This window comes from Callospermophilus lateralis, chromosome 1 (genome assembly GCF_048772815.1).
Source record: "Callospermophilus lateralis isolate mCalLat2 chromosome 1, mCalLat2.hap1, whole genome shotgun sequence".
NCBI lineage: Eukaryota > Metazoa > Chordata > Mammalia > Rodentia > Sciuridae > Callospermophilus > Callospermophilus lateralis.
The window spans coordinates 215,062,867-215,088,066 of NC_135305.1; the positions used below are offsets into that span (position 1 = coordinate 215,062,867).

Below are 25,200 nucleotides of genomic sequence, written 5' to 3' on the forward strand. Positions count from 1 at the left end.
ACTAAGAAAGAATCCTGGGGCTTGACATCTGGTAGTATATGAGGAACCTGTAGATTAGTACCAAGGGAAAGTGATAAGTGGAAAAAAGAAAATCACCAGATGAAAAGCCTCCAGGAAAGCCCTGAGGGTACAGAGCAACAGGAGAAACACTTAGGGAAATCTATGTAAATTTGGTAAAAAGGAGAAAGATCACCATATTTGAAATAAGGCTACTCACACACTTCCTTTGGCTCAGCTCAGGGAGGTTGGAGACTCTACAGCCCAAAACACAAAACTCTTTCTGCCTTATGCTTGCACAGAGAGAGCTTTCCTCCTGAGAGGTGATAACTTCACTCTCTCATCCATTCCCAGCTACCCAGGACTGTGCCTTAAATATGGGAGACAGAGTGAGAAGTGAGAACTCCCTTCTTCCAAGAAGCCTGCACTTGATTCATAGAGGCTCACACTTGAGTGTAACATGTTTTAAATACTAAGATCAAGACTGCTAAGATCAAGCTGGGAGTGTAGCTTGGTGGTAGAGCATGTGTTTAGCATGTACAAGGTCTCAGAAAATAACACCCAACACAGTAGGGGAAAAAAATGAAAACTCACAAAAGAATATAATAAAACATCACATACTTACAGATTGATGACAACTATTTATTAACAAGGAAAACTGAATAAAGCTGTTTTTGTCCCAATTTTTAAAAATTAGCATTTCCCATAAGAAAGTTGGAATATATAAAATAGGTAAAAGAAACCAGTAGAAAAATTTCAAGAATTAAACTCATTTTCCAGTGGCCTATTAATCACAGAACAATTAAACTGTATAATAATGAAAACAACCTTCAAATAAGAAATACACATCAGATTCATACACAGAACCAGCATGGTTCCAAATGGTGAAAAAAAATTATTAGCTGACTTAAAAATAAAAACATTACCTGTTAAACTCATTATTTACAGGTACTTACAGAATGATCTCACTCCTATGCTAATTTGCAAAAGGAGTAGAAGTCCATGGTCCACAGATCCATTTTAATGATAAATGTGGGAAAGTGATAAAATAATAAATACCTTTACCATTTTTACAATATTTCTTCAATGCTGGGAACTTTCTTCAGCATTACACACAAAACTAATTTCCACTTGAGTTTTCCATATTATCTTTATAGGATTTTCACAGGACTCAAAATATTTGTTAAATTGAATTTTTTTTGTTATTTTAAAAAATAATTAGGATTTCAATTCACTGTATATATTTTTGAATATTTCTTTAATATTACATTGAAATATTATCTTTAATACAATATTATCTCAGTGTAAAGAACCTAAAGGGGAAAAAAATTGTTTTCAAAGAACCAGACAAGCTTTGGATTCACACTGAAAATACTACCTTGAACAGTTTGAATTCATTCTGTATTCCTACATATTTTGGTCAGAATATGGGACAATTGGAGGCTTTTCTATAACACTTATATATGCCTTTGAACTGAACTGGAAGGATGGAGGGATTCTAACACCCTGGCATTCATAAGATATTTTATAAGGTATTTCACCATTATGCATTCTCTCATATGCTGAAGTTTGTGCGATGAATAAAAGTTTTTCAACACAGGTTTCTCTCTTCCATAAGTGTGACAGTTAGAAATATGCTTTCCCACATTTATTACCTTCATAAGGTTGCTCTCCAGTATGAGCTCTTACATGTATCAGAAAGTAAAATTAAAGACTTCACCATAAATTTTACCTTCCTAGGATTTTTTGCCATGTTTTCAAAGGAACTGGGAAAACTGAAGATTTTACTTTGCTTTTTATTCAAAGAATTCTTCTCCAACATGAGCCCTTACATGCATTCCAAAGAAGGTTTTAAAGGTCTGAGGCTATCCCACATTCATTACATACACAGGGTTTCTCTCCAGTGCAAATTCCTTTCTGTACTAGGAAAGTGAACTAGGACAGTAAAAGGTTTTCTTGAATACATTTAATTTATAGTATCAGTCCAGTGTATGTGATTACTTGTCCTGAAATGTCTGAAGAAGAAATGAAGGCTTCCCCACACTCTTTAGTCACAGAACTCTACACAACATGAGCACTTTCATGCCTTAGAACTGCACTGGGAAAGCCAAAGGCTTTCCCACAAAATTTACATTTATAAGGACCAACTCCAGTATGTCTTATCATGTGTCCCTGAAGGCCTGAGAGAGAAATGTAGGCTTTCCCACACTGCTTACATTCATAGGGTTTTTCTCCTGTGTGACTTCTTTCATGTTTTCGAACTGAAGTTGAACAAATGAAGGCTTTGCCACAATGTTTACATGGATAAGGTTTCTCTCCAGTGTGAGTTCTTTCATGTTTTCTAAGTGCACTGGGAGAGTTGAAGGCTTTTCCACATTCCTTACATTTATAAGGTCCACCACCAGTGTGCCTTATCATGTGTCCTTGAAGGCCTGAGAGTGAACTAAAAGCCTTCCCACACTCCTTACATTTATAGGGTTTCTCTCCAGTGTGAGTTCTTTGATGTCTTCGAACTGAAGCCAAGCAGCTGAAGGCTTTCCCACACTGTTTACACTGATATGGCTTCTCTCCAGTGTGCGTCCGTTCATGTACTCTAAGTGAACTGGGATACTGGAAGCCTTTTCCACACATGCTGCATTTATGTGGTCCACCTCCGGGATGTGTTATCACATATCCTCCGAGCCTAGAGAGGGAAATGAAGGTTTTCTCCCCCTCCTGACACTCATAAGGTTTCTCTCCAGCATGACTGTTGTCATCAATTTGCAAAGAGCAGTAGTAACTTGAGGCTTTTTCACATTGCTTACACTTATATGGCTTTCCTTCATATTCCTGATACTCAAACAATTCCTGTCCAATGTGGGATCCGATGGGACTGTTAAGGGATGCACGAGGCATAAAGACTATCCCACACACACTACATTCATGTAATTTTACTCCAGTTGGGATTTTCTTGTTCAGATTATGATCTGGAACCTGGGTGAAGATTTCTCCACATTGACTATTTTCTTCACTTTCTCTGAGTCTCTCTATAATATGATTACTGTTTAAAAAAAAAAAAAAAAGAACATATTAACTACTAACAATTTACCTTTATACATTTTTGATATGTATTAAACTTACTTTTTAAAAAAGTTTATTATATGTGGTGCAGAGAATAGAATCCAGTGCCTCAGGGCTGAGATTGTGGCTCAATGGCAGAGCGATTGCCTTCCAGGTATGAGGCACTGGGTTTGATCTTCAGCACCACATAAAAATAAATAAATAAAGTTATTAAAAAAAAAAAAAAAAAAAAAGAATCCAGTGCCTCACTACACATGCCCAACTTTTTTTTTTTTTTTTTTTTTCTATTTTTGGTGCCAGGAATTGAACCCAGAGGCACTTAAGCACTGAGTCATATCCCCAGACCTTTTTTTTTTTTTTTAATTATTTATTTATTTTAATTAGGTATGTGACAACAGAATGCATTTTGATTCATTGTACACAATTACAGCACTTTTCATTTCTCTGGTTGTACATGATGTAGCATTGCAGCATACGCACGGTCACACATATACTTAGGGTAATGATGTCCATCTCATTCCACCATCTTTCCTGCTGCCATGCCCAGACCTTTTTTTATAATGAGACAGGGTCTTACTAAGTTTCTTAGGGCCTTTCTAAGTTGCTGAGGCTGGCTTTGAACCTGTGATCCTCCTGCCTCAGCCCCCTGAGCCACTGGGATTATGTAAACTGACATTTTTATTGTTATCAGAGAAAGTGAGGGTTTTCTGCCCTGTTTAAATTATTTGAAAGTGAACAGATTGAATGGTCTGCAAGAGGGCTTAATCTCATCTATTAAATAAAACAGAGTAATACTCAGTGATATTTGCAGACTCTAATAAATGGTTCCTATTTTTCAAACATTGAACATCACACTTGAATACATATATAGGTGAAATTTTTCTGAATACATAAAATTTGGAGAGGGGCTTATTTATTTACTTACATAAAAAACTCTATGACAGCTGGGCTCGGTGGTGCATGTCTGTAATCCCAGCGGCTTGGGAGGCTGAGACAGGAGGATCACAAGTTCAAAAACAGCCTCAGCAATGGTGAGGAGCTAAGCAACTCAGTGAAACCCTGTCTCTAAATAAAATATAATGGGGCTGGGGATGTGGCTCAAGTGGTAGCGCACTTGCCTGGCATGCGTGCGGCCCGGGTTCGATTCTCAGCACCACGTACAAACAAAGATGTTGTGTCCGCCAATAACTAAAAAATAAATATCAAAAAATTCTCTCTCTCTCTCTCTCTCTCTCTCTCTCTCTCTCTCTCCCCTCTCTCACTCTCTCTTTAAAAAATAAATAAATAAATAAATAAATAAAATAGGTCTGGGGATGTGGCTCAGTGGTAGAGTGCTCCTGAGTTGAATCCCTGGTACCAAAAAACAAAAACAAGGGGCTGGGGATGTGGCTCAAGTGGTAGCGCGCTCGCCTGGCATGCGTGCAGCCCGGGTTCGATTCTCAGCACCACGTACAAACAAAGATGTTGTGTCCGCCGATAACTAAAAAATAAATATCAAAAAGTTCTCTCTCTCTCTCCTCTCTCACTCTCTCTTTAAAAAAAAAACAAAACAAAAAAAAAAAAAAACAAAACAAAACAAATAACAACAACAACAACAAAAAAAAAAACTCTAGGACATATTAAGATGCTTTGGTAAGACTGCTTTCTCCTTTCATTGTAAATTACCTTAAATTTCTCCCCTGATTTCTGTACCAATCTTCAATGTTCTGGTCCCATTTTTCCCCTAGAACGTAGAGCCAGAAAAAAACATTATAAATTATTATAACTTAGAGAAAATGTCAGAATCATTAATTATTACAACTTAAAAGGAAACATATTATTTTAGACTCTAAGTTTTTGATGAGTTGCAACCATGCCAGTTTATTTACCACAGTATTTCCTTTCCACGTTTCAAATCATGAACATCACTGATGGGCAAGAAACACTTGCTCTTTAATTGAGTAAGTAAAGAAAAATTGTCTTCCTTACCTATAAAGGCCAAGCTCATAAAGATTTCCCCGACAACATCTCTGTAGAGTTCCCGCTGGGCATGATCCAACATAGCCCATTCCTCCACAGTGAAGTTCACGACCACATCCTCAAAGGTCACTGAGTCCTGAAACATCTCAAAAATGTTTGCAGAGGAAAGGTGAACTATAGTAAAGAAGGTCTGCATTTAATTCATTTTTAATTCATATTCATTTAATTCATAAATCATGCATGGTGGTACACACCTGTAATCCCAGCAGCTTGGGAGGCTGAGGCAGGAGGATTGCAAATTCAAAGCCAGCCTCAGCAAGTTAGCAAGACCCTGTCTCCAAATAAAAACTAAAAAAGGGGCAGGGGTTGTGGTTCAGCGGTAGAACGCTCGCATGGATGCACGAGGCTCTGAATTCGATCCTCAGCACCACATAAAAATAAATAAAATAAGGTATTTTTAAAAATAAAAAATAAATAAATAAAAAGGGGGCTGGGGCTGTAGCTCAGTGGTAGAACGCTTGCCTCGCACATGTGAGGCACTGGGTTCGAGCCTCAGCACCACATAAAAAATAAATTAATAAACAAAGATACCGTGTGTCCATCTACAGCTAAAAAAAATAAAATAAAATAAAAAATTAAAAAAAAAAACAACCTAAAAGGGGCTGGGGATGCTGCCTAGTGTTTAAACACCTTGGGGTTCAATACTCAATCCAAAAAAAAAAAATTCACTGGGACTGGGGTTGTGGCTAAGTGGAAGAGTGCTTGCCTCACATGTGTGAGGCACTGGATTCAATTCTCAGCACCATATATAAATAAATGAATAAAATAAAGGTCCATCAACACTAAAAAATATTTTAAAAAAAGAATTTCACATATAATTCTGTGGTTTCTAAACATTTATGGTAAGTGAATATGGGGATCAGAATTCTAATCCTAGCACCAAGAACACATCGAATCAATCTCTATGTTTAAATTGTGGTCAGAGTACAAGTTTTATTGCTCTCTAATGGCAGAATCCAGAATCTTGGAGAAATAAGAGAGATGCTATACAAAAAAACAAATTTTAGGACCATCAATCCTTATGAGAAAAATTCTTCTACTTCCTTCCTTATTACCTACCATACTGCCCAGCCAGGGTGAGGGTTTTCTGCCTTTAATGAACAGACACTTGACACTTTCCCAGGGACTTAAACACTCAGACCTTTTGCCCACCCAGGGATGCCAACTGCCGGGTTGCACATGACTAAAACACTCAGGGGTCACTCCAGGGGAACTGGGCTGCACAAAATAACCACACAAGAGACAGAAATACCTTTTTTCTTTGGAGGTGCTGTGATGGCTCCCCTGACCTTAAGGGTCCGAAGAGAGAGAGAGAGAGAGAGAGAGAGAGAGAGAGAGAGAGAGCGAGAGAGAGAGAGCGCGCACAGCTATCCTATATGAATTTGGCAGTGTCATCTGTAAAGACTACAAACTCTCTATCAGTATCCACTCAATTAATCCCAAGGAGCTCTCCTGGGGAACCAAGAAATGTGAGAATAGGGTGAACCTCCTTCAGCATTGGTGACATCTGGCAAGAGACTGGGGAAGGATGAGGTCACCTCCTCCTACAGGAAGGAAACACTGGATGGCAAAGGTTTGGCTCCACCCTATAGCAAGGACAGGTAGGTAGCTGTGCTGAACTTATGGGATTTTTTTTTTCAAGACTCAAGACATCACAGGCAGCTGAGTAGTGTCACCTGTTCAAAGCCTGGGAAAGCTTCTATTTTCAGGACCAGACACTGTAGTTCTAATGGTCTACAGTGTGGGGATGAGGGGCCTTTTTTGCATTAGAAGACGATAAACAGCTAGCACAGTGGCACTTGCCTATGATCCCAGTAACTCAGGAAGCTGAATCAGGAGGATCTCAAGTTCAAGGCCAGTTTCAGCAATTTAACAAGACCCTCAGCAACTTAGTGAGACCCTATCTCAAAATAAAAAAGTTAGGGGTGTAGCTCAATGGTAAAGCAGCCCTGATTCAATTCCCAGTGCCAAATGAATAAATAAAGACAATGGACAACTTATGGCCATGATGAGAGGTCCAGAGATTCTACAGGGAATGCATGGAGTTTGCTGAAGCCTCTGTAGTCACGCGGTCTGTTTCTTAGGCACTAACAGGAGTGCCTGTTGTTTGGCAGTTCCAACAGGCTGAAGCCCTTGTGGTAGGGGTGGTCATTTTGCAAATCAGAGATAAACTGGAGTAAGTAAAATGTGTCAACAAGGAACACATTGCCTCCATAACATCCCAAACCCAGAAAATGTTGTGGGTGGTGACAGGGTCAATGGCTATTCATACTGTCAGGGAGGGAGTAGCCCTGTTTTCAGGAATAAACTGGGGTATCAGCGTCCCTGGTATTAAGTGTGAGGCAATGGCCCACTTTTTCTGAGCTCTTTTTTTTTTTTCGTCAATATTTGTATGCTCTCAATGAATGCTAAATGGATGTTCCCAGAAAAGGATGGCTTCCTGACTTCAACATAATGTCAGCCCGTGTTCCTGGAGAAAGTTTAGTGTAGTTCAATTCTTTCCTGAAAAGACCATGTGATGACAAGGCTGCTGAGGTTCCCGAGGTGGACCACACTGCTCCAAAGACAAAGAGAAACTGCAGCTAAGAGGCTGCTGCAGTGGGCACAGACCTACCCAGCACGGTGACAGCAGAATATTTACAGGTTGCTGGCTGCACACAATCAGGAATTTATGTAATGGTGGTTACTGAGTATACGGCTTAATGGTGGAACCACAATATCAAAGCTGTGGTTGTCCACTGTGAGATGCCATTCATCCATTCCAGATTTAAAGGCAAAACAGATTTTGAATAATGCTCTTCAATCCTTCAGAGATGTACACAACTTACATTGGACCATGCTAATAAGTTAACCACAGAATGAAGGTATGGGAGATCTGATTTTGGTAAGGTTCTTTGTAAGTGCCAAAGATCTAATTTTATTTTATTTCTCATTGATTTAGAGCTTCCACTCACCATGGGATATTTTAAAACAATGGCTGCTATGACCATGAGGATTTAGGCAAGACTATAGATCTTAAGGGAAAACATGTCTGTTTCTCCTCTATTTTATAACCCATTACTCTTCAAAGATTATAGTAAACCTTGCTTACAGTTAATGGGATCCCCAGATATAATGTAATTAGAGTCTTGTGTTGATTAATCACATAGAGGATTGCCAATTAGTGCATATAGCAGATATGAATTCAGAACTTACCTTGCAGAGAAAAAAAAACAATCAGTGCTATTTTATCTATTTAGTTGTGTAAATACTTGGGAGTACACTCTGGATTTCCAATTAAGTCACAGTGTGGACGACTATTTCCAAATGTTTTTCTTTTGTTCCCTCTCTCTCTTCCTTCCCTGGCTGGCTGTATTTTCTATGCTGGGCATGAATTCTGGGCACCAGGCATCCTAAGCACATGCTCTGCCACTAAGCACTCACTCCTAGCTCCTGGTTTGAGTCTCCAGATACTCTGTGGAGAGGGTAAAGGGACTGTCTTGACTTCCCTAAGATTCATGAATTTCTTCCCACACACAGCCTCACACTGGCATCACCAGGGTTTTAGGTTTCCTCATGGCAATGGTTATAAGGTTAAGGGCTTCATGCTGAACCTGCACTTGAATTAACACCCCTCTGCAGTGCCCCAGGGGTGTCTGAGTGTTGTCACCTACAAAACCAAGAGTTGGGATACTTGCTATGATAGCAGCCCAAGGAGCTATAGCGGCAAAAGTACTTAAAAGTCCTGGTGAACCTCCTGCTGTTAAGATACTGAATTTGGCCTGCTATCTAGTAGTTTTCCCACCCCTTCTCTTTCTCTAAATAAAGGCTCTATGTGGAGAGGGGGATCATCATATGGGCCCACCTTTTAAAAAAAAATATTTTTGTAGTTGTCAATGGCCTGTCATTTTACTTATTCATTTATATATGGTGCTGAGAATCAAATCCAGGGCCTCACACATGCTAGGCAAGCGCGTACCACTGAGTCACAACCCCAGTCCGATGGGTCCACCTTTTGCCCAGGAAATATTTCCACTCTCACAACTCCCACCCATACCAAGGCCACCCTGGCTTTCATCCTGAAGATACAGACAGAACCAAGACAGAATTAAGGAGGGCCCTCCACCCAATATTCCTGCTTCTAAATGCCAATATCTTATCAAAACTGCCAAATCAGGCAGGGGGTATGGCTCAGTGGTTTGCCTAGCATGTATGAAGCCCCGTGTTTCATCCCCAGCACCAAAAAAAAAAAAAAAAATCTACCTTCTTAGCTTCATCCAGGTTTGAGAGGGCTCAGCTATTCCACCCACAGCAGCACAGCTCACAGTGAGCTCCCCGAAAAGTAGTACATTGCCGTAAGGCAGTAATTCAGGTCTCTGGGGAAGAGCAGGGTGTGTAATGGCTTGAGAGGAAAACAGCAGCCTGGCCTGCAATTTAACTGTGGTTGGGGCTGGATGGGAGTTCCAGGGGCTAAGCCAGAGAAGGGAGCCCCAAGCTTTCTGGGAAGTTGGTCCAGGTATGGATGCAAGGGAAGAATAAAGACAGAGGCTTTAGTCTCAGCAATCACACATCAGAAACTGGAGTCTGGCCAGATGCAACAGCATAAACCTGTAACCACAGCTACTCTGCAAGCTGAGACTCAGAAGCTGAGTCCAGAGGATCATACGTTCAAGGCCATTCTGGGCAACTTGGTCATACCCTGTCACAAAATAAAAAGAGCTGGGGATTCAGCTGAGTGTGCAAGGCCCAGGGATGGATCTCCAGTACTGCAAAACAAGCAAACCAAAAAACAACAGCAAGAACTGGAGATACAGCTTAGTTGGTAGAATGCTTGCCTTCCATATACAAGGCCTTGGGTTCGATCCCCAGAACCACACACACAAAAAACACTAGAGTCTGACTACTCATACAATGAAGAACAGAGACAGGGAGAATAGGCATTCCCAACTGCTTATTTTTACATTAAAAAATAGAGAAAATGCACAAGGAATTAACAAAAGGGCTTTTTTAAATATCTATTTTTTATTTTGTTTATTTATTTTTATGTGGTGTTGACAATCGAACCCAGGGCCTCACGCATGCCAGGCAAGCACTCTACCGCTGAGCCACAACCCAACCTCCCAAAAGGACTTTTGTTGGAAAGGTTAGAGCAGGAGCACAGGATATATGGTAGTGAGTCTTCTCAAGTCAGACTTCCCTCTTGAGGGTTTTATAAATCTCCCTGCATTATTTACTGTAAATTAAGATAAATTTATCTACACAATGCTTTATGTTACTGTTTAATACTCTCTCCTTTTTTATTTTTTGTTTTGCAGTGCGGAGGGGTGGGCAGAAAACAGGGCTTCCCACATGCTAAGTAAGCTCTCTTGCCACTTAGCTATACCTCCAACTCAATACTCTATTGACTTTGGCTTCTAAAACTTACATTTAATTAATTTGGATGTTCCTATATAGGTAACCATTATAAGATCTAATTTCTTACATATCATGGTGAAAATGTGAGAAACAAATTCATAAGTGAATTTTTGGAATCTTGAACTATGTGGCAAGTGGGATCACACCTGTTGCTTCGCTTAATGACACTGTGGGGTACAGCTTAGGAATGAATATTACAATTTATTAGCAGTTTGACCTTCATTAAATTAGATTTTGTGTGTGCTGGAGATCAAATCCAGGTCCCTGAGTATGCTAGGCAAGTGCTCTACTATTGAGCCATATCCTCAGACCCAAAAATTGATCTAAAGAAAGAAAAGTTCACTTGAGAACTTAAAATACATCCTCCCATCACTGAATCTCTCATGCCTAAAAGTAACAAAAATTGTGCTGTTCCAGAATTTTCTTGACTAACATGTCTCTCAATCTACAGATTCAAACAAGAAACTAAAATTTACACATAACAGAAGGAATAAAATTACAAAGTTTAAGGAAACTATGTTAAAAGAAAGCAATATCCCATGAAGGAATCAAAATAAATAAATAAAATGCGGGCTGGGGATGTGGCTCAAGCGGTAGCGCGCTCGTCTGGCATGCGTGCGGCCAGGGTTCGATCCTCAGCACCACATACAAACAAAGATGCTGTGTCCGCCAAATACTAAAGAAAAAATATTAAAATTCTCTCTCTCTCTCTCTCTCTCCCACTCTTTCTTTAAAAATAAATAAATAAATGCAACACTGAATCTGTTCAGATAAGCAAACTGTTTCCCCATCATTCATAAGGAGAAACCACATACTGAGGATTAAAACATTCCCAAGTCTGGGGGTGGGCTTTCATAATTTAAATATAACTCCTAGCATGGGTCAATCCCTGGAGATGGAGGGCAGGGTACCTGTGCAGTCACAGGAATGGAGTCCTCTTCCTAGATGGCAAGGAAATACCTCCCACCCCACATAAGCCTGTTCTCATAAGTGAGGAAACTCTCAGTTAAATTCAGTTTAGGGTTTGAGTCAAATAAATTCCCAAATTTATTAACATTTTTTCCAAAACATAGAAACCCTGATCTTCACTGATTTTCCCAGTATGCACAATTAACACTCTATGTTCAACAAATTTCTGGATACAAAATTCAAAAGGGTCTATATACAGACCCAAGAATGAGCCTCGTCATCCATCATGCATGTGGATGCCCAGTTTTTCAGTGCTCTGCATCTTTACTTAATACAAAGAGCTCTTTCCTAGGTGGGTGTGAGCAGGCAGGACACCTGCCAGGGGAAAATCCCCAGAAAGAACCAGTTTGATCTTCCATTACTTCCCTCTGCAAGCTCAAAGGTAGCCTTAACTCAGTGTCACTGGCCTTGGGCTTCTGCCTCTGAGTCAACAAGCAGCTTTGAACAACCACTGATAATCTAATTAACTATATAAAGAAAAGAGGTTTTATTTAACTCATAGTTCTGAAGGTAACCGCTGATTTTTTTCATGTATGTGATGCTAGGGATGGAACCCAGGGCCTTGCCCATGCAAGATACACACTCTGACTGAGCTACATCTCTCTTCCTCCATTGATATTTTAAATGATACAAAGCCAGTATTTGAAGAATCCAGCAAAATCACTCAAACCTAGTATTCATGGAAAGAAAACTGTAATGTACATTTGCCAACTCAGCAAGAAAACCTACAAATATCCAGGTTTTTGTTGTTTTTCAGAAAATGAAGGCTTCAGTTCACTCTAAAACATTCACGTAGGAAATTATTTTGTATGCAATTAATGATATTTGAACACAAGTTTGAGGTCAGGCTGGGTAACTTAGCAATACTGTCTCAAAAAGATAAATATATAAAAAAGTCTGGGCATGTGGCTCAGTGGTAGAAATGCTGCACACACAGGACTTTGATTAGATCCCTGACACTACAAGAGAAATAAAAATAAAGATGAAGCCAAGTGTGGCAGTACACACTTATAATTCCAGTGGCTGAGGAGGCTGAAGCAGAAGGATCTTAAGTTCAAGGCCTCAGCAACTTAATGAGACCCTGTTACAATTTTTTTTTTTTAAATTTATTTCTTAAGGGGCTGGGGGGCTGGGGTTGTGGCTCAGTGGTAGGGCACTCACCTCGCATTGTGAGGCCCTGGGTTCCATCCTCAGCACCACAGAAAAAATAAAATAAAGATATTGTGTCCATCTACAACTAAAAAATTAAAAAAAAAAAAAAGAGGCTGGGGATGTAGCTTGGTGGTAAAACACTGCTGGGTTCAATGCCTAATATAAAAAACTAAAAAATAAAGATGGAATATAATAGGCTCTGATAATTGGAGAGAAAATTGTAATGTAAGCTAGGACTCTTTTGTTTTATTCTTCTGAAATTCATGTCTTTCTTGACTCTAGGAAATATTTTGTATTGTCTTTCAACCTCTATTGATTTAACTACTATTGACATTTACAGAAAATTGAATATAAAACTGAATACATAAACGTATTCAGTTTTCTGTAAATGTCAGTAGTTAAATCAATAGAGATATTCAGTTTTCTGTAAATATCAGTAGTAGTTAAATCAATAGAGGTTGAAATGCCAAGGAAGGGCAGGATTGATCTGCAGCTGAACTTAAAGGCAGATCAGTCTGGAAGATTTCCAAAGAAGAACCTCAATCCAAAGGAGTTCCCTTGAATGTTCCTGCCCAGTAAAGATTATAAGAAGGGGCGCATGCATCTGAGAGACAACAGATCCAAGTGGTTATTCTCTTGCTTTCCTTTCAGGTAAAATACTAACAAACAAACAAAGAAAACAAAACCAACAAAAAGAAAAAAAAACCTTTACATACAGGCATCCATGGTACTATGGGAAAATTATAATTAAAACTCCGTGTGTAAAAAGGACAAATAGTTGAACTCGATGCTGTGAATGAGAGAGGGAAGTTAGCATTTGGGAACACGGAAAGGGTACTGGAAATTTAGGGATTTACTGCCAGCCCTAGGAAGACTTGGGAGGGATTAGGATCCTTGATTTGAGACTTCCCCTACATTTGAAAAACTGCGGGCAAAAGGGTCCCCCTTGGGGGGAACGGGGAGACTGCGGCCCTGCACACCCCACCCCCTCCACGGCAAGAACCCCACACCTGAGTTGGAGTCTCCCGTGACACTCCCGCCGTCGCCCCAATCTGGGGAGGCGCGGAGCTGCCCAGAGAAGGCTCCCGGCCAAGCTAAGGGACCGCACAGGGACAGGACAGGTCGCTGGGGTCCCAGATGCCGGCCCAGTCCCATTCTCGGGCCATAGGGGACCGAGGGCCGAGCGGGGCCAGCGGTGGACCTGGCGGTAAACTCGGAGCTTGCGCCCGGAGGCCCTCCATTTCCTGCGGGTTCTGACAGCGCCAGCCGGACTCCCGACTCCCGGCCCCGACACTCACCATTTCCGGCTTCCGGGGCGTCCTGCCCGGCGTCCTCCCACGGCTCCCGGAGCCTCAGGTCACCAGGTTACAGAGGGCGGAAGCTGCTGGCAAAGGGACCTAAGGTGGCGACCCGCCGGAAAGACCCTTCACAAGAGCCGACAGAAGCCCAGGACCAAAGCCCAGGCGACGTTGCGTAGCGACTCCCCGCCCCTCCCAGAGCGCATCTGATTGGACAATAACTGAGGCCACGCCCCTTCGCCTAAGTGACGTGATAGGCGAACCTCCCGTGACCCAGCCCGCATGCCGGCCTTCCTCCGAGCGGTCAAGGCCAGTCCCTCCCCACCCCCGTGGGGCGAGGAAGGAATCCTGAGCTTCAGCGCGTTAAGCAGGCGCTCCACCACTGAGCCACACCTCAGCCCTAGCATATTGGCATTTTAAGAATTTGTTCCTATCCCAGAAAGAAGACTGGCACCGCGTGGGCAAGTAGTTCCAGGCTGTTTTCACTTGGAGCGACCCACTTGTGCAAAGCAAGAGGAGAGCAAGGCCAGAACTGAAAGGAGAGCCAGCTTTTCTCCACCGGGTCAGGGGCTTGGCATTAGGCACGAAGGCCATTCATGGAACTGTGATGCTCTTTTAGGATCACTTAGAATCACAGACACTTAAAAGTGACGTCAGCCTATATAATAGAGTCAGCCTCGAGTTTGATCTTGACCATTGCCAGCGTTGAGGCCTAAACCATCCCTTCCTCACCCTGCACATCTGGCACTTTGATTCTGGCAGGAAGTGTGAACTTTGCTGGCCAAGTCTGAGATCAGAAACTCTTCTCAACCAACTGCCACCTATAAGGTATGTTCTTTAAAATTGTCAGGTGTGTTTACTCCAGAAGGGTATTTCAGATCATTCTTTCCATGTGCCCCTATAAAACTTTGTAAAAGGTTAGGACACTTTAAGGTAATTGGAATTCCTACTCTCTTTGATAGATACTAGGAAAGCAATAACAGATTATAGAAATACAGAATGAGTCTGAAAAAAATAATAGCACATAGGATCAAAACTAAAATACCAGGCATGGTGACTCAGGCCTGTAATCCCAGTGGTTCAGGAGACTGAAGCCAGAGGATCAGAAATTTGGGACCAGCTTTGGCAACTTGCCAACACCCTGTCTCAAAATATAACAAGGGTTAGAGACGCAGCTGAGTGGTAAAGAACCCCTGGGTTCAATCCCCAGTACTGCCCCACCCCACTCAAAAGTAGAATGTCAGCTTCAAGGGGACAAGGATGGAACCAAGGGGAAACACAGATAAATCCTCAAGCTTCATTTGCTTTTAGCTAATGCTTTCATCACCAATTTTATGGGTTACATTAACTAACATCTCAGTCATATTGGTCATGAAGGTAGTTGTCTGTATTGTTTTTTAGGCTACTTTTGTCACTTTCAAACCTGTTGAAATCAATGATTTTTCACTTGGGCCTGCCAAGGTGTCTGATGGGTGACTTTTTGAGGTCCAAGGCCCAAAATTTGAACCTCAGAGCATACTGTTGCCAACATTTTCAGAAGTCAGTTTGGCTTCCAGCTTGGAATATGTTCAACCTAAATGCCGGGTTCAATATAAAAGCCATAAAATTTGGTTATGCATATGTGACTATTACCAGAGTTTTGAGGCAAAGGCCCCTGTGCTAGGGATCCTGGTGGACTGTTGGTTCTGACACACATCCCAAGATTCCAGTCCAAGAGACATGCAGTTGTGAAGGCAGGAAAGGAACTTTAATCAGTGTAGCTATACCAGGAAGACAAGGGGACTTACATCCTCAACCCTGTCTTCAGGGTTACTGGCATGAACTCCCAGCTTACAGAGATTAAGGAGGCCAAAAGTGTGCATGATCAAGTGTAGTCTTGTCAAACTACAATCTGGTTTATCATTATTTCAAGATTGGTCAGGGGCCCTTGTCTGGGACAAGAAATTGCTGTTGCTGGGGAGTAGTTCAAGTCTTCTCATAGGATATTTATTCATCAGACCTACCTAGAATCCAGTCTGATCACAGGAGAAAATGGCACTGAGCAAAGGAAACAGATCAGAACGGAGGCAGAGATGCTACATTTTTAATTGTTTTTTAGTTACCCATCAGGCATCTGCAGGTGTCTACAGAGCCAAGTGAAGTACTTTTAGTAAAAGCAGCCTCTCGGTCCTTATTCCAGTACTGCTGATTACTTCAGTTTTTCCTGCCTCTGATCATCTTTCCCTCATATCTCAGACCACCATATTTGGGTGGTTTTTTTGTTTGTTTTGTTACCAGGGCTTGAACTCAAGGGCACATAAACACTGAGCCACATCTCTAGCCCCTTTTATTTTTTATCTTGAAAGATCTCAATATGTTACCTAGGGCCTCAAGTTGCTGAGGCGGCTTTGAACTTATTATCCTCTAGCCACAACCTCCTGAGGCTGAGATTACAGAAGTGCACCACCATGCCCTGCCACCCTGCTTCTTTATCCCATAAATACCCCTAAGCCTTATTTTGGGGGAGGTGGATTTGAGACTTAGGTCCAGGGACCTCACACACCATGCTCCCTTGGAGATGCAGGGCTGCCAGCAGAGCTGCCCAGAAAGGGGCTCAGTGCCATGCCAAGTCTCCAAGTAGGGATGAAACAGGATGCCAGGGTCCCACATGGCCTTTTCCAATCATCCCTCACTCCCTAGCTCAGGATGCTGGCTCCTTGTTCACCATTCCTTTCTTTTGAGGTCTCCTGGGATCTTCCCACAGGATCCTGTGATCCATACAAGTCATAGCATATGAATACTGGGTCACAGTGTGTGCAAGGAATTCCAGACTTAAGTGTTGAATGGAGAGATCCTTGGCCTCAGAATAGGAGAGACCTGTCCAGGCCAGCCAGACTGGAACAGGAGGACTTGATGTTTGGCAGGGGTCGGGAATTCTTATTTTTTAATTATTTATTTTGAGATAGGGTCTCCCTATATTGCCCAGGCTGGCCTTGAACTACTGGGCTCAAGCAATCCTTCTGCTTCAGCCCCCTTGAAGAGGCCACAGGCACATGCCACTGTAATAAAATTATTAAATGTGTGGAAAAATTATTAAATGTGCAGATTATGTCAGTAATATTCTATAACAATAAAGAGAATAACAACAAATATTTGAACTCAGACAAACAGACTGCTTCACCCAGTTCACAAGGAAACTGGCATTTGGGTTGAACATATTCCAAGCTGGAAGCCAGACTGACTACTGAAATGAAGCCCCAGTTGGCTCATTCCCTGGCAATGAGGCAGGGACACTTACAGATTGAACTCTGGGAGTTCACCTTGCCCTCTGTCTCCTCCAAACTGTGTAGAAATGCTCCTTTCTTCAAGATCTTCATTTTCACCAGCAAGAAACTAACCAGGAATCAATTTCAGGTTCTGATTTATGTAAACCATCCAATTATGAACTTTCTCTAGGAGATACCCAAAATGAGTCTTTCTCTAAGTCTGACCTTCACAGGTTTTTTTCACTTACATGGATGACAGTCTGACACCAGCAACTCTATAGTGCCAAAACCAAACTGTCCAGAAAACAGCCCTATGACAACAAGAGTCACAGTTTCAGAAAGGACAGACACTCCCAACTCTGCTGTGCATCTCCCACTTTCCAGTGCTCTGCAGCTTAGATCAGCTGTTCTGTAGCTGTTCTTCTGTAGCACAAGGTCACCTATAGAGGACAGCACCTGCCCAGGAGGCACCAAGGAGAACTCCATTGTCCCTCCTTTACAGGCTCAAGTTTGGCCTCAGCTCTTAGCCACCTGTCTCAGTCCTGTGCCCCCCACTGCAGGTGATTCACCTGCTTCACACCAACACTGAGAAGTTCAATGACACAGAGACCTTCAGTCACATTGTTTGAATAAGAAAACCATCAGAGACCCTGCTTTCCTTCTGTGCTTTTGTGTACAGTAAAGGAGGAAAACTAAAATACAGGCAAATAATTATTCCTTTGAGAAAAACAAAGATATTAGCAAACTATTATTTTCTTTTCTTTTTAAGAAAGAGTGAGAGTGAGAGTGAGAGTGAGAGAGAGAGAGAGAGAGAGAGAGAGAATTTTTTAATATTTATTTTCCAATTCTCAGCAGACACAACATCTTTGTTAGTATGTGGTGCTGAGGATCGAACCCGGGCCGCACACATGCCAGGCGATTACGCTACCTCTTGAGCCACATCCCCAGCCCCAACAAACTGTTACTTTCATATTAACAAATTCTTATGGAAAGCAACTAATTAAGTGTGAACCTTTTTCCTCTGCTTCATTGATTCTCTGGGATCCTTGGTGAGGCATCATTCATCCTTTCCAGGTTTAGGAAAGGCCAGATTGAACTTTTTTTTTTTTTTAATGGTGTTGGGGATTGAACCTAGGGTGTCCTCACACATGCTAAGCAAGCACTCTCTCACTGAACTACATACACCCCCCAGCCCCAAGTCTGTTTAAAAAATAATGAAAAGTAATATGGTTTTATAATATACATTTGACATAAGTAATGTAAATTTATGTTGTTAAAATACTAAAATGAGGGGCTGGGGCTGTGGCTCAAGCTGTAGCGCGCTTGCCTGGCATGTGTGCGGCCGGGGTTTGATCCTCAGCACCACATACAAAGATGTTGTGTCTGCCGAAAACTGAAAAATAAAGATTAAAAATTCTTAAAAAAAAAATACTAAAATGATAGAATATCAAAATAGAATATAAAAATAGTTAATGATAAAACAAAAAATAAAAGTAAATATCCAGAGTATCTCCTCTAAACACAATGAGATGAACTTAGGAATAAATAACTGAAGGAAAACTTGAAAATTCACAAAATGAGGATAAACAACACTTAGTTTAAGAATAAATTAATCAAGGGACTGGGGCTATGTCTTAGCAGTAGAGCACTTGTCTTGCACATGGAGGCCCTGGGTTCAATCCTCAGCACCATATAAATAAAATAAAGGTATTGTGTCCTCCCTACAACTAAAAAAAAAAAAAAAAAAAAAAAAAAAATTAATCAAAGAACAAATAACAGGTGAGAGTTGTGGAGTTGTAGGTGTACCTCTGTGGTAGAGTACTGTTCTAACATGCACAAAGCCCCTAGGTTCCACTCTCAGCACTATAAAAAAAAAAAAAAAAAAAAAGATAAACTTTGTAACTGTGTAAGCATGAGAAGTAAATTTTACATAATAAAATGTGCCTGATGTATGTGCAGTGTAAATGCTCACAGTGACTCACAGTGTGAAATAAACACCCTGGCAAAATTATATATTTTATTTCATTCATGAAATCAATGGAAATTTTTAATGTAGCTTCTCAGTAAATGAACAAGACAATAACATTTTTTAGTGTACAAGCTATCTGAAAGTAGCTAATAAACTATTTTTAAGAAACATAAATATGAATCTTGTGTCTGAGGAAAAAAAATATTTTGTTTTTAATCACATATAATGAAACCTAGTTGAACTGGAACTGAGGTATTACATTCAGCTGCATCAGAGGAAACACCCATGATCTTCCACACAGGAAGAAGGTGCTTATTCTCCCATGAAAGGCTGTTGAGTTACTGCACAATCAGTGCAGCAGAGGAACAAACTCTGTTATAGTCAGCTTTGCACTGCTGTGACCAACATACCCAACAAGAATAACTCAGGAGGAAAATTTTATTCTGGCTCACCATTTCAGAGTTTCAGTCCATGGCCGGACAATTTCATAGCTCTGGTCCTGAGGTGAGGCAGAACATCAAGGCCGAAGGGTGTGGTGGAGGGAAGCAGAAAGAACTTGAATGCAAGGAGCCAGGAATATTTCTACTCCCCAGGGCAGGCCCCCAGTGACCTGCTTCCTGCAGTCATGCCCTTCCTGCCTACAGTTACCAATGCAGTCAAATTACTAACCCAACTGGTTAATCCACAATTAGGCCACAGCTCTTAAAAATCGAATCATTTCACCTCTGAACATTCCTACATTGTCACACATGAGTTTTCAGGGACTGCCTCACATCCAAACCATAACAAACTCTCATCTAGTGAGTTTTGCTAGCATCCTTGTAGCTGTCATGCTCAATCAAGAACACAGTCACTATCCCCATGAACAAAGATACCTGACATACAAATTAGATCTTCTTAGAGTCTAGACTTAGGACTTGAAAGAAAATCCAAACTGCAAGGTGGATTTTTTTTAACCCATAGTTCAGGGGCCTGTTTTTAGGAATGAGCCACTGGTAGACACAATACATTTATGATTTTATAACATTTCCTTTGGGTTGTATATTTTCTGAAGCATTAAACACCAATTACAAATTACACTGGGCATTTTCAGATTACTTTTTTTGGGGGGTGGGTACTAGAAACTAAACTCAGGGGCACTCAACCACTAAGCCACACCCCTAATGCCCCCTCCCATTTTTTGTTGATTGGTTGGTTTCTATTTTATTTATAGACAGTGTCTCACTGAGTTGCTTAGCACCTCACTAAGTTGCTGAGGCTGGCTTTGAATTTGCAATCCTCCTGGCTCAGTCTCCTGAGCTGCTGGGATTACAGGCGTGCACTGCTTCGCCCAGCTTAGTTTTAAAATGTATTTGTTAAAATTGAAAACTTTCTTGTATTTTTCACATTTATGGAGTTTTGATCCAATGTACATTTGTTTTTGTTTTCTTTTGAGAAGGGGTCTCACCCTGTTGCCCTGACTGGTCTTGAGCTCTTGGGCTCAAGCAGCGCTCCCCGCCCAGCCCCAGTGGCTGGGACTGAAGGCAGGTAACCCCATGCATGGTTGGGTGTGTTCTTACATGTAGGCCAATCCAAGACTTTTGCACATCACTTCTATTCAAGAGGCTTCTCTCCACTCTGCTTCTTTACCACTCTGAATTGAACTGGGATGATGAAAAGCTTTCCCACACACTTTATGTTTATAGGCCTTTGTCAAACAATGCACTCTCCCCACATGTGGCTCAAAGGCTTTGTTGATAATAAAAGCTGTCCCACATTATTTAGTTCTCTCTTGTGTGAGTCCTTTCACTTTTTTAAAGATTTATATTATAATTGAAGACTTTCCCACATTCATACAATCACAAGATTCCTCTCCAGTGTGTCCTTTCTCGTATATGAAGTAAATTGGGATAATCAGGGGCTTTCCCACACATCTTACATTTAAAAGGTCCACTGTGTTTTATGTTGTGTTTCTGAATACGTTTCAGAGAAATGTTCTCCATACTTTACATTCCCAGAATTTCTCTCCAGCATGAGTCCTTTCATTCATCTGAAAGGACTGGCCATGGCTGCAGGCTTTCCCACATTCCTTTCCGTACCCTGACCAGGCTGAACTCTGATGAGCCTATGTAGGATTGAATGACCAAGGATATCCAAACACACGGCTTTCACAAGGTTTTATTCTAGGAGGTGTTTTCTTTTTTAGATTGTGACCTGGAATCTGGCTGGAAGTTTCTCTACATTGACTACCTTCTTCATGTTGTCTATTATATTACCTCTGTAAGAAATGAGACGCACACAACCAAGGGTTTGTTTAATCAATGATTTTGCATTTGTTCATAGGTATTGAACTTACACTTAAAATAAATATATATTTTTTATGGTGTTGGGGATAGAACCCAGGGTCTTAAGCATATTAGGCAAGCGCTCTCCCACTGAGCTCTATCCCCAGCCCCTTGGACTTCTTTTTAACATTATCATCAAAGTTTAGACTCGATACCCTGTCTGGAGTGTCTGAATCTGCATGGACTGAATGTTCTGCAAGATCTGTACCACAGCTGTCATCAAAACAGCAGTATACACTAACCAGTTTTTTTCTTTTTCTTTCACGTGTGTGTCGCTGGAGATTGAACCCAGGGCCTCACATATCCTAGGCAAGTGCGCACTACCACTGAGCTATATCCTCATCTCTTTTCATTTTGAGACAGGGTCTCACTAAGTTGCCCAGGCTGGCCTCAAACTCGCCATCCTCTTGCCTCAGGCTCCTGAGTGACTGAGATTACAGATTTGTGCCACCATGCCCATTAACATCAATGGGTGTTTGGTTTGGTTTGGTTTTGGTACCAGGGATTGAACCCAGGGTGCTTAACTACAAGCCACAACCCCAGCCCTTTCCAAAATACTTTTTATTAGAGACAGGGTGTCGCTAAGTTGCTTGGTGCCTCGCTAAATTTCTTCAAGCTGGCTTTGAATTCCTAATCCTCCTACCTCACCACTGAGATTTCTGGCATGTGCACCACCATGCCTAGCTATTAATGGGATTTCTTAATACTGTATCCAAATGAGCTACTTTGCAAACTCTAAACATCAATGTCACATTTAAGTACTTTTTTATTGTTGTTTTGTTTTGTTTTTGTGGTGCTTGGGATTGAATCCCTGGCCTCACCTCACACATGCTAGGCAGGTGCTCTGCCACTGAGCTATATCCCCAGCCATAAATATACATTTTAAGAAAAAAATGTTCTAATAATAAAAAATTTGAAAATGGCATTATGTTTTATTTTTTTATTTAATCTTATTTTTTAAGATTCTAAGATCCTTTCAAGGAACAAAGTTTTCTCTTACAAATTACCTGGGATTTCTGCACTGGTCTTCAATGTTCTAGTCTTCCAATTTTATTTCTAAAATGTAGACCTAGAAAATCATTATGAATTAATTACACCATTATAAAAAATATCAGATTCTAGGCTTATGGTACACTAAGACCATCTTGATTTATTCACCAAAGTACTCCCCTTCCATTTTCTAAATCACTGAGCAGCATTGATGAGCAAGAAACTCTTGACCTCCAGCTAATCTGGCATGATCTCACGCTTACCTTCAAAGGCCAGGTTCCTGAGGGCTGCCAGCACTGCATCTTGGTAGAGAGTGTTGTGGGAAGGATCCAGCAAAGTTCTCTCCCTCCAGCTGAAGTTCAGCCTTCAAAGCCCAGTGAGTCCCAAGAGATCTGCACGGGCACAGGAGGAAGGGTGATGCCGACAGCACTGGGGTGTGTACTCAATTCATCAGTTCACATGACTCTGAGGTCCCCATTTATTTATCTCATGACTCGTTCATCAGATTCTCACTCTCTGTCTTCACTGATTTCTTCCTGCACAGCTGTTCTAATGTTAGGACTGAAGGAGTCAGTAAAGCAACAGTGGACTAGAAACACACCTCCTGTTGGTGAACTCAGTGATTTAAAACATGGTGCCTGAATCACCCCTACTTTCTCTCTGTACCCTAGGTCTACAGTACCTCTCATACCCAAGTCCTACTAACTCTGTTTGGAAAAGAGTTAAGAATAGCAGTCCTGAAACTGAATAACCTTACAAGTGCTTGGTCAAAGTTTTCAACCTTTGCTGGCATTTGGGAACTGGATTTTGGAAGGCACGCAGGGCTCAGTGAGCCTGAACTGTTTATGTGAACAATATGGTATTTACTTAACTCCTGTTTTTTTCTCTCTGGGAGTTTGGAATTTTATCCCATGCTTGGAAGAGGTAGCCTACTTGATCAGCCCCCAAATAACTCTGAGCCCGAGTCTCAATGGACTTCTCTCTCTTTTTGTCCCAAAGTGTTACTGTGTGAATTAAGCCTATATTATGTGATTATACCAAGAGAACACTTGGAAACTTGTACTGTAGAACAGTTTAATTAAGTAGGATAAAACACTAATAAAAGCTATTTCATTGCCCTAATGGCAAATTTTTATTTTTACATTAATTAATTATTTATTCTGCAGTACTGGGCCTCACACCAAGCATTCTACCATTGAGCTACATCCCTGGCCCTTTTGGTTTCTTTTTTGAGACAGGGTCTCACTAAGTTGCCCAAGCTGCCCTCGAACTTGGGATCCTCCTGCCTCAGTTTCCCAACTAGCTGTGATTATGAGCGAGCACCACTGTGACCAGATGAAGAATTTTAAATTTTTTTATTGGATATGTTAAAAAAGAATGAAATAGGGTTGGGGTTGAGACTCAGTGGTAGAACGCTCACCTGGCATGTGTGAGGCACTGGGCTTGATCCTCAACACCACAAAAAAGTGAATAAAATAAAGTATTGTGTCCATTAAAAAAAAGGGGGGATGAAATAGCCAGGCGTGGTGATGCATGCCTATAATCCCAGTGTTTTGGGAAGCTGAGGCAGGAGGACCATGAGTTCAAAGTCAGCCTCAGCAACAACAAGGTGCTAAGCGACTCAGTGAGACCCTGTCTCTAAATAAAATACAAAATAGGGCTGAGAATGTGGCTCAGTGGTTGAGTACCCTTGAGTTTAATCCCTGGCACCACCACCCCTGCCACCAAAAAAAGAATGAAATAAAAGATGGCGCATATTCTTAAAAAGTCACCAAAATGTCACCTTTCAAAAGTAAATTTAAAAAAAAAAAAAGCTTTTAGTAGTCAACAGAAATACTTTACCAAATCTAATAGGAGTAACAAGTAACTGACAATACTTATAGCCATCTGAAGAAGAAAGTGAAAACTTGACCAACATACATAAAAGATTTTAAGATCAGCAGATCACATTACTGACAAATAGACCAAGAGAGGGAAAAGAGCCTTCTATAGGCCACCATATATTTGGTAGGCTGTCTATTGATGGAGCAGGTGTTGTAGAATAGTAGCATAAATCAGGATCACTTTAGTACATAAGGCAGGAACAAAGTTGTATCAAACTAGAAACATGAATTGTATTCCTTTCCAATTCAGAGTTAATAATCAATTTACTCTTCCTGCAAATGTGAATGGTAAATCTAGCCACTTTGAGAAATCACAAATATCTTTTTGATGCCAGAATAGAGAATTTTCTCATATAAGAAACAGAGCAAGCCATGAAGAAATGTACTAACAAGAGGTAGAAGACAAACAAAAAGTCAGAGAGAATATCAGCCATACATGCAATATAAAAGAATTAGTGTGGGGCTGGGATGGTGGCTCAGGGGTAGAGCACTTGCCTAGCATATATGAGACATTGGATTTGATCCTTAGCACTACATAAAAGTAAATAAATAATATAAAGGTATTGGATTCACTTACAACTGGAAAATTTAAAAATAATAAATTTACAGAATTAGTGTGCAGAGTGAAAATAAATTAATGAACACATAATTAAACCATGGGGAAATCCCCAAAACATATTTAACAGAAGAAACCTTGGTTTGTGTGTGTCCCCCAAGGATTCATGCGCTAGAAGCTTGGTCCCCAGTGTGGCAGTGTTGAGGAAGGGACTAGCAGAAGCTCATATGGACTCTGCCCTCAGAAGAAATCAGTGTTGGTTCCAAATCAGCAGAGAAGGACATAGAGGACAATAGTCCTGCTCCACAAGGAAAAGACAAAGATGCTCAAGCAGCAGCTCCTCC

The 25,200-nt window shown here is 41.0% G+C and overlaps 2 protein-coding genes across 14 annotated transcripts in view; one reads left to right on the plus strand and one right to left on the minus strand.

The window, feature by feature from the left end:
• Positions 1 to 625: 625 nt before the first annotated feature.
• LOC143393706 (uncharacterized) lies at positions 626 to 22,774 on the minus strand. 7 transcript variants are annotated; one of them, XM_076848150.1, is made up of 5 exons: positions 22,681 to 22,774; positions 22,435 to 22,496; positions 5,026 to 5,161; positions 4,723 to 4,780; positions 626 to 3,037 (listed from the first exon to the last, which is right to left on the minus strand). In XM_076848150.1, exons 3-5 carry the CDS (start codon positions 5,159 to 5,161, stop codon positions 2,059 to 2,061), a joined length of 1,173 nt encoding a protein of 390 aa, XP_076704265.1. In that variant the 5' UTR covers positions 22,435 to 22,496; positions 22,681 to 22,774; the 3' UTR covers positions 626 to 2,058. The 7 variants fall into 7 exon arrangements, with proteins under 7 accessions (XP_076704265.1, XP_076965571.1, XP_076704281.1 ...); XM_077109456.1 differs by lacking the exons at positions 22,435 to 22,496; positions 22,681 to 22,774 and adding exons at positions 5,271 to 13,381; positions 13,890 to 14,058; XM_076848166.1 differs by lacking the exons at positions 22,435 to 22,496; positions 22,681 to 22,774 and adding an exon at positions 13,890 to 14,077 and having other exon boundaries at positions 5,026 to 5,152.
• The window catches only part of Acp5 (acid phosphatase 5, tartrate resistant), a 42,617-nt gene continuing 31,609 nt past the window's right edge, over positions 14,193 to 25,200 (plus strand). For 6 of the 7 annotated variants that reach the window (XM_076848222.2, XM_076848184.2, XM_076848191.2 and 3 more), the window contains exon 1: positions 14,193 to 14,717. The gene's annotated coding sequence lies outside the window, so the exon portion shown is untranslated. Of the gene's footprint in view, positions 14,718 to 22,833; positions 22,852 to 25,200 lie in introns of those variants that run through there. The other variant, XM_076848208.2, reaches the window with a different exon arrangement.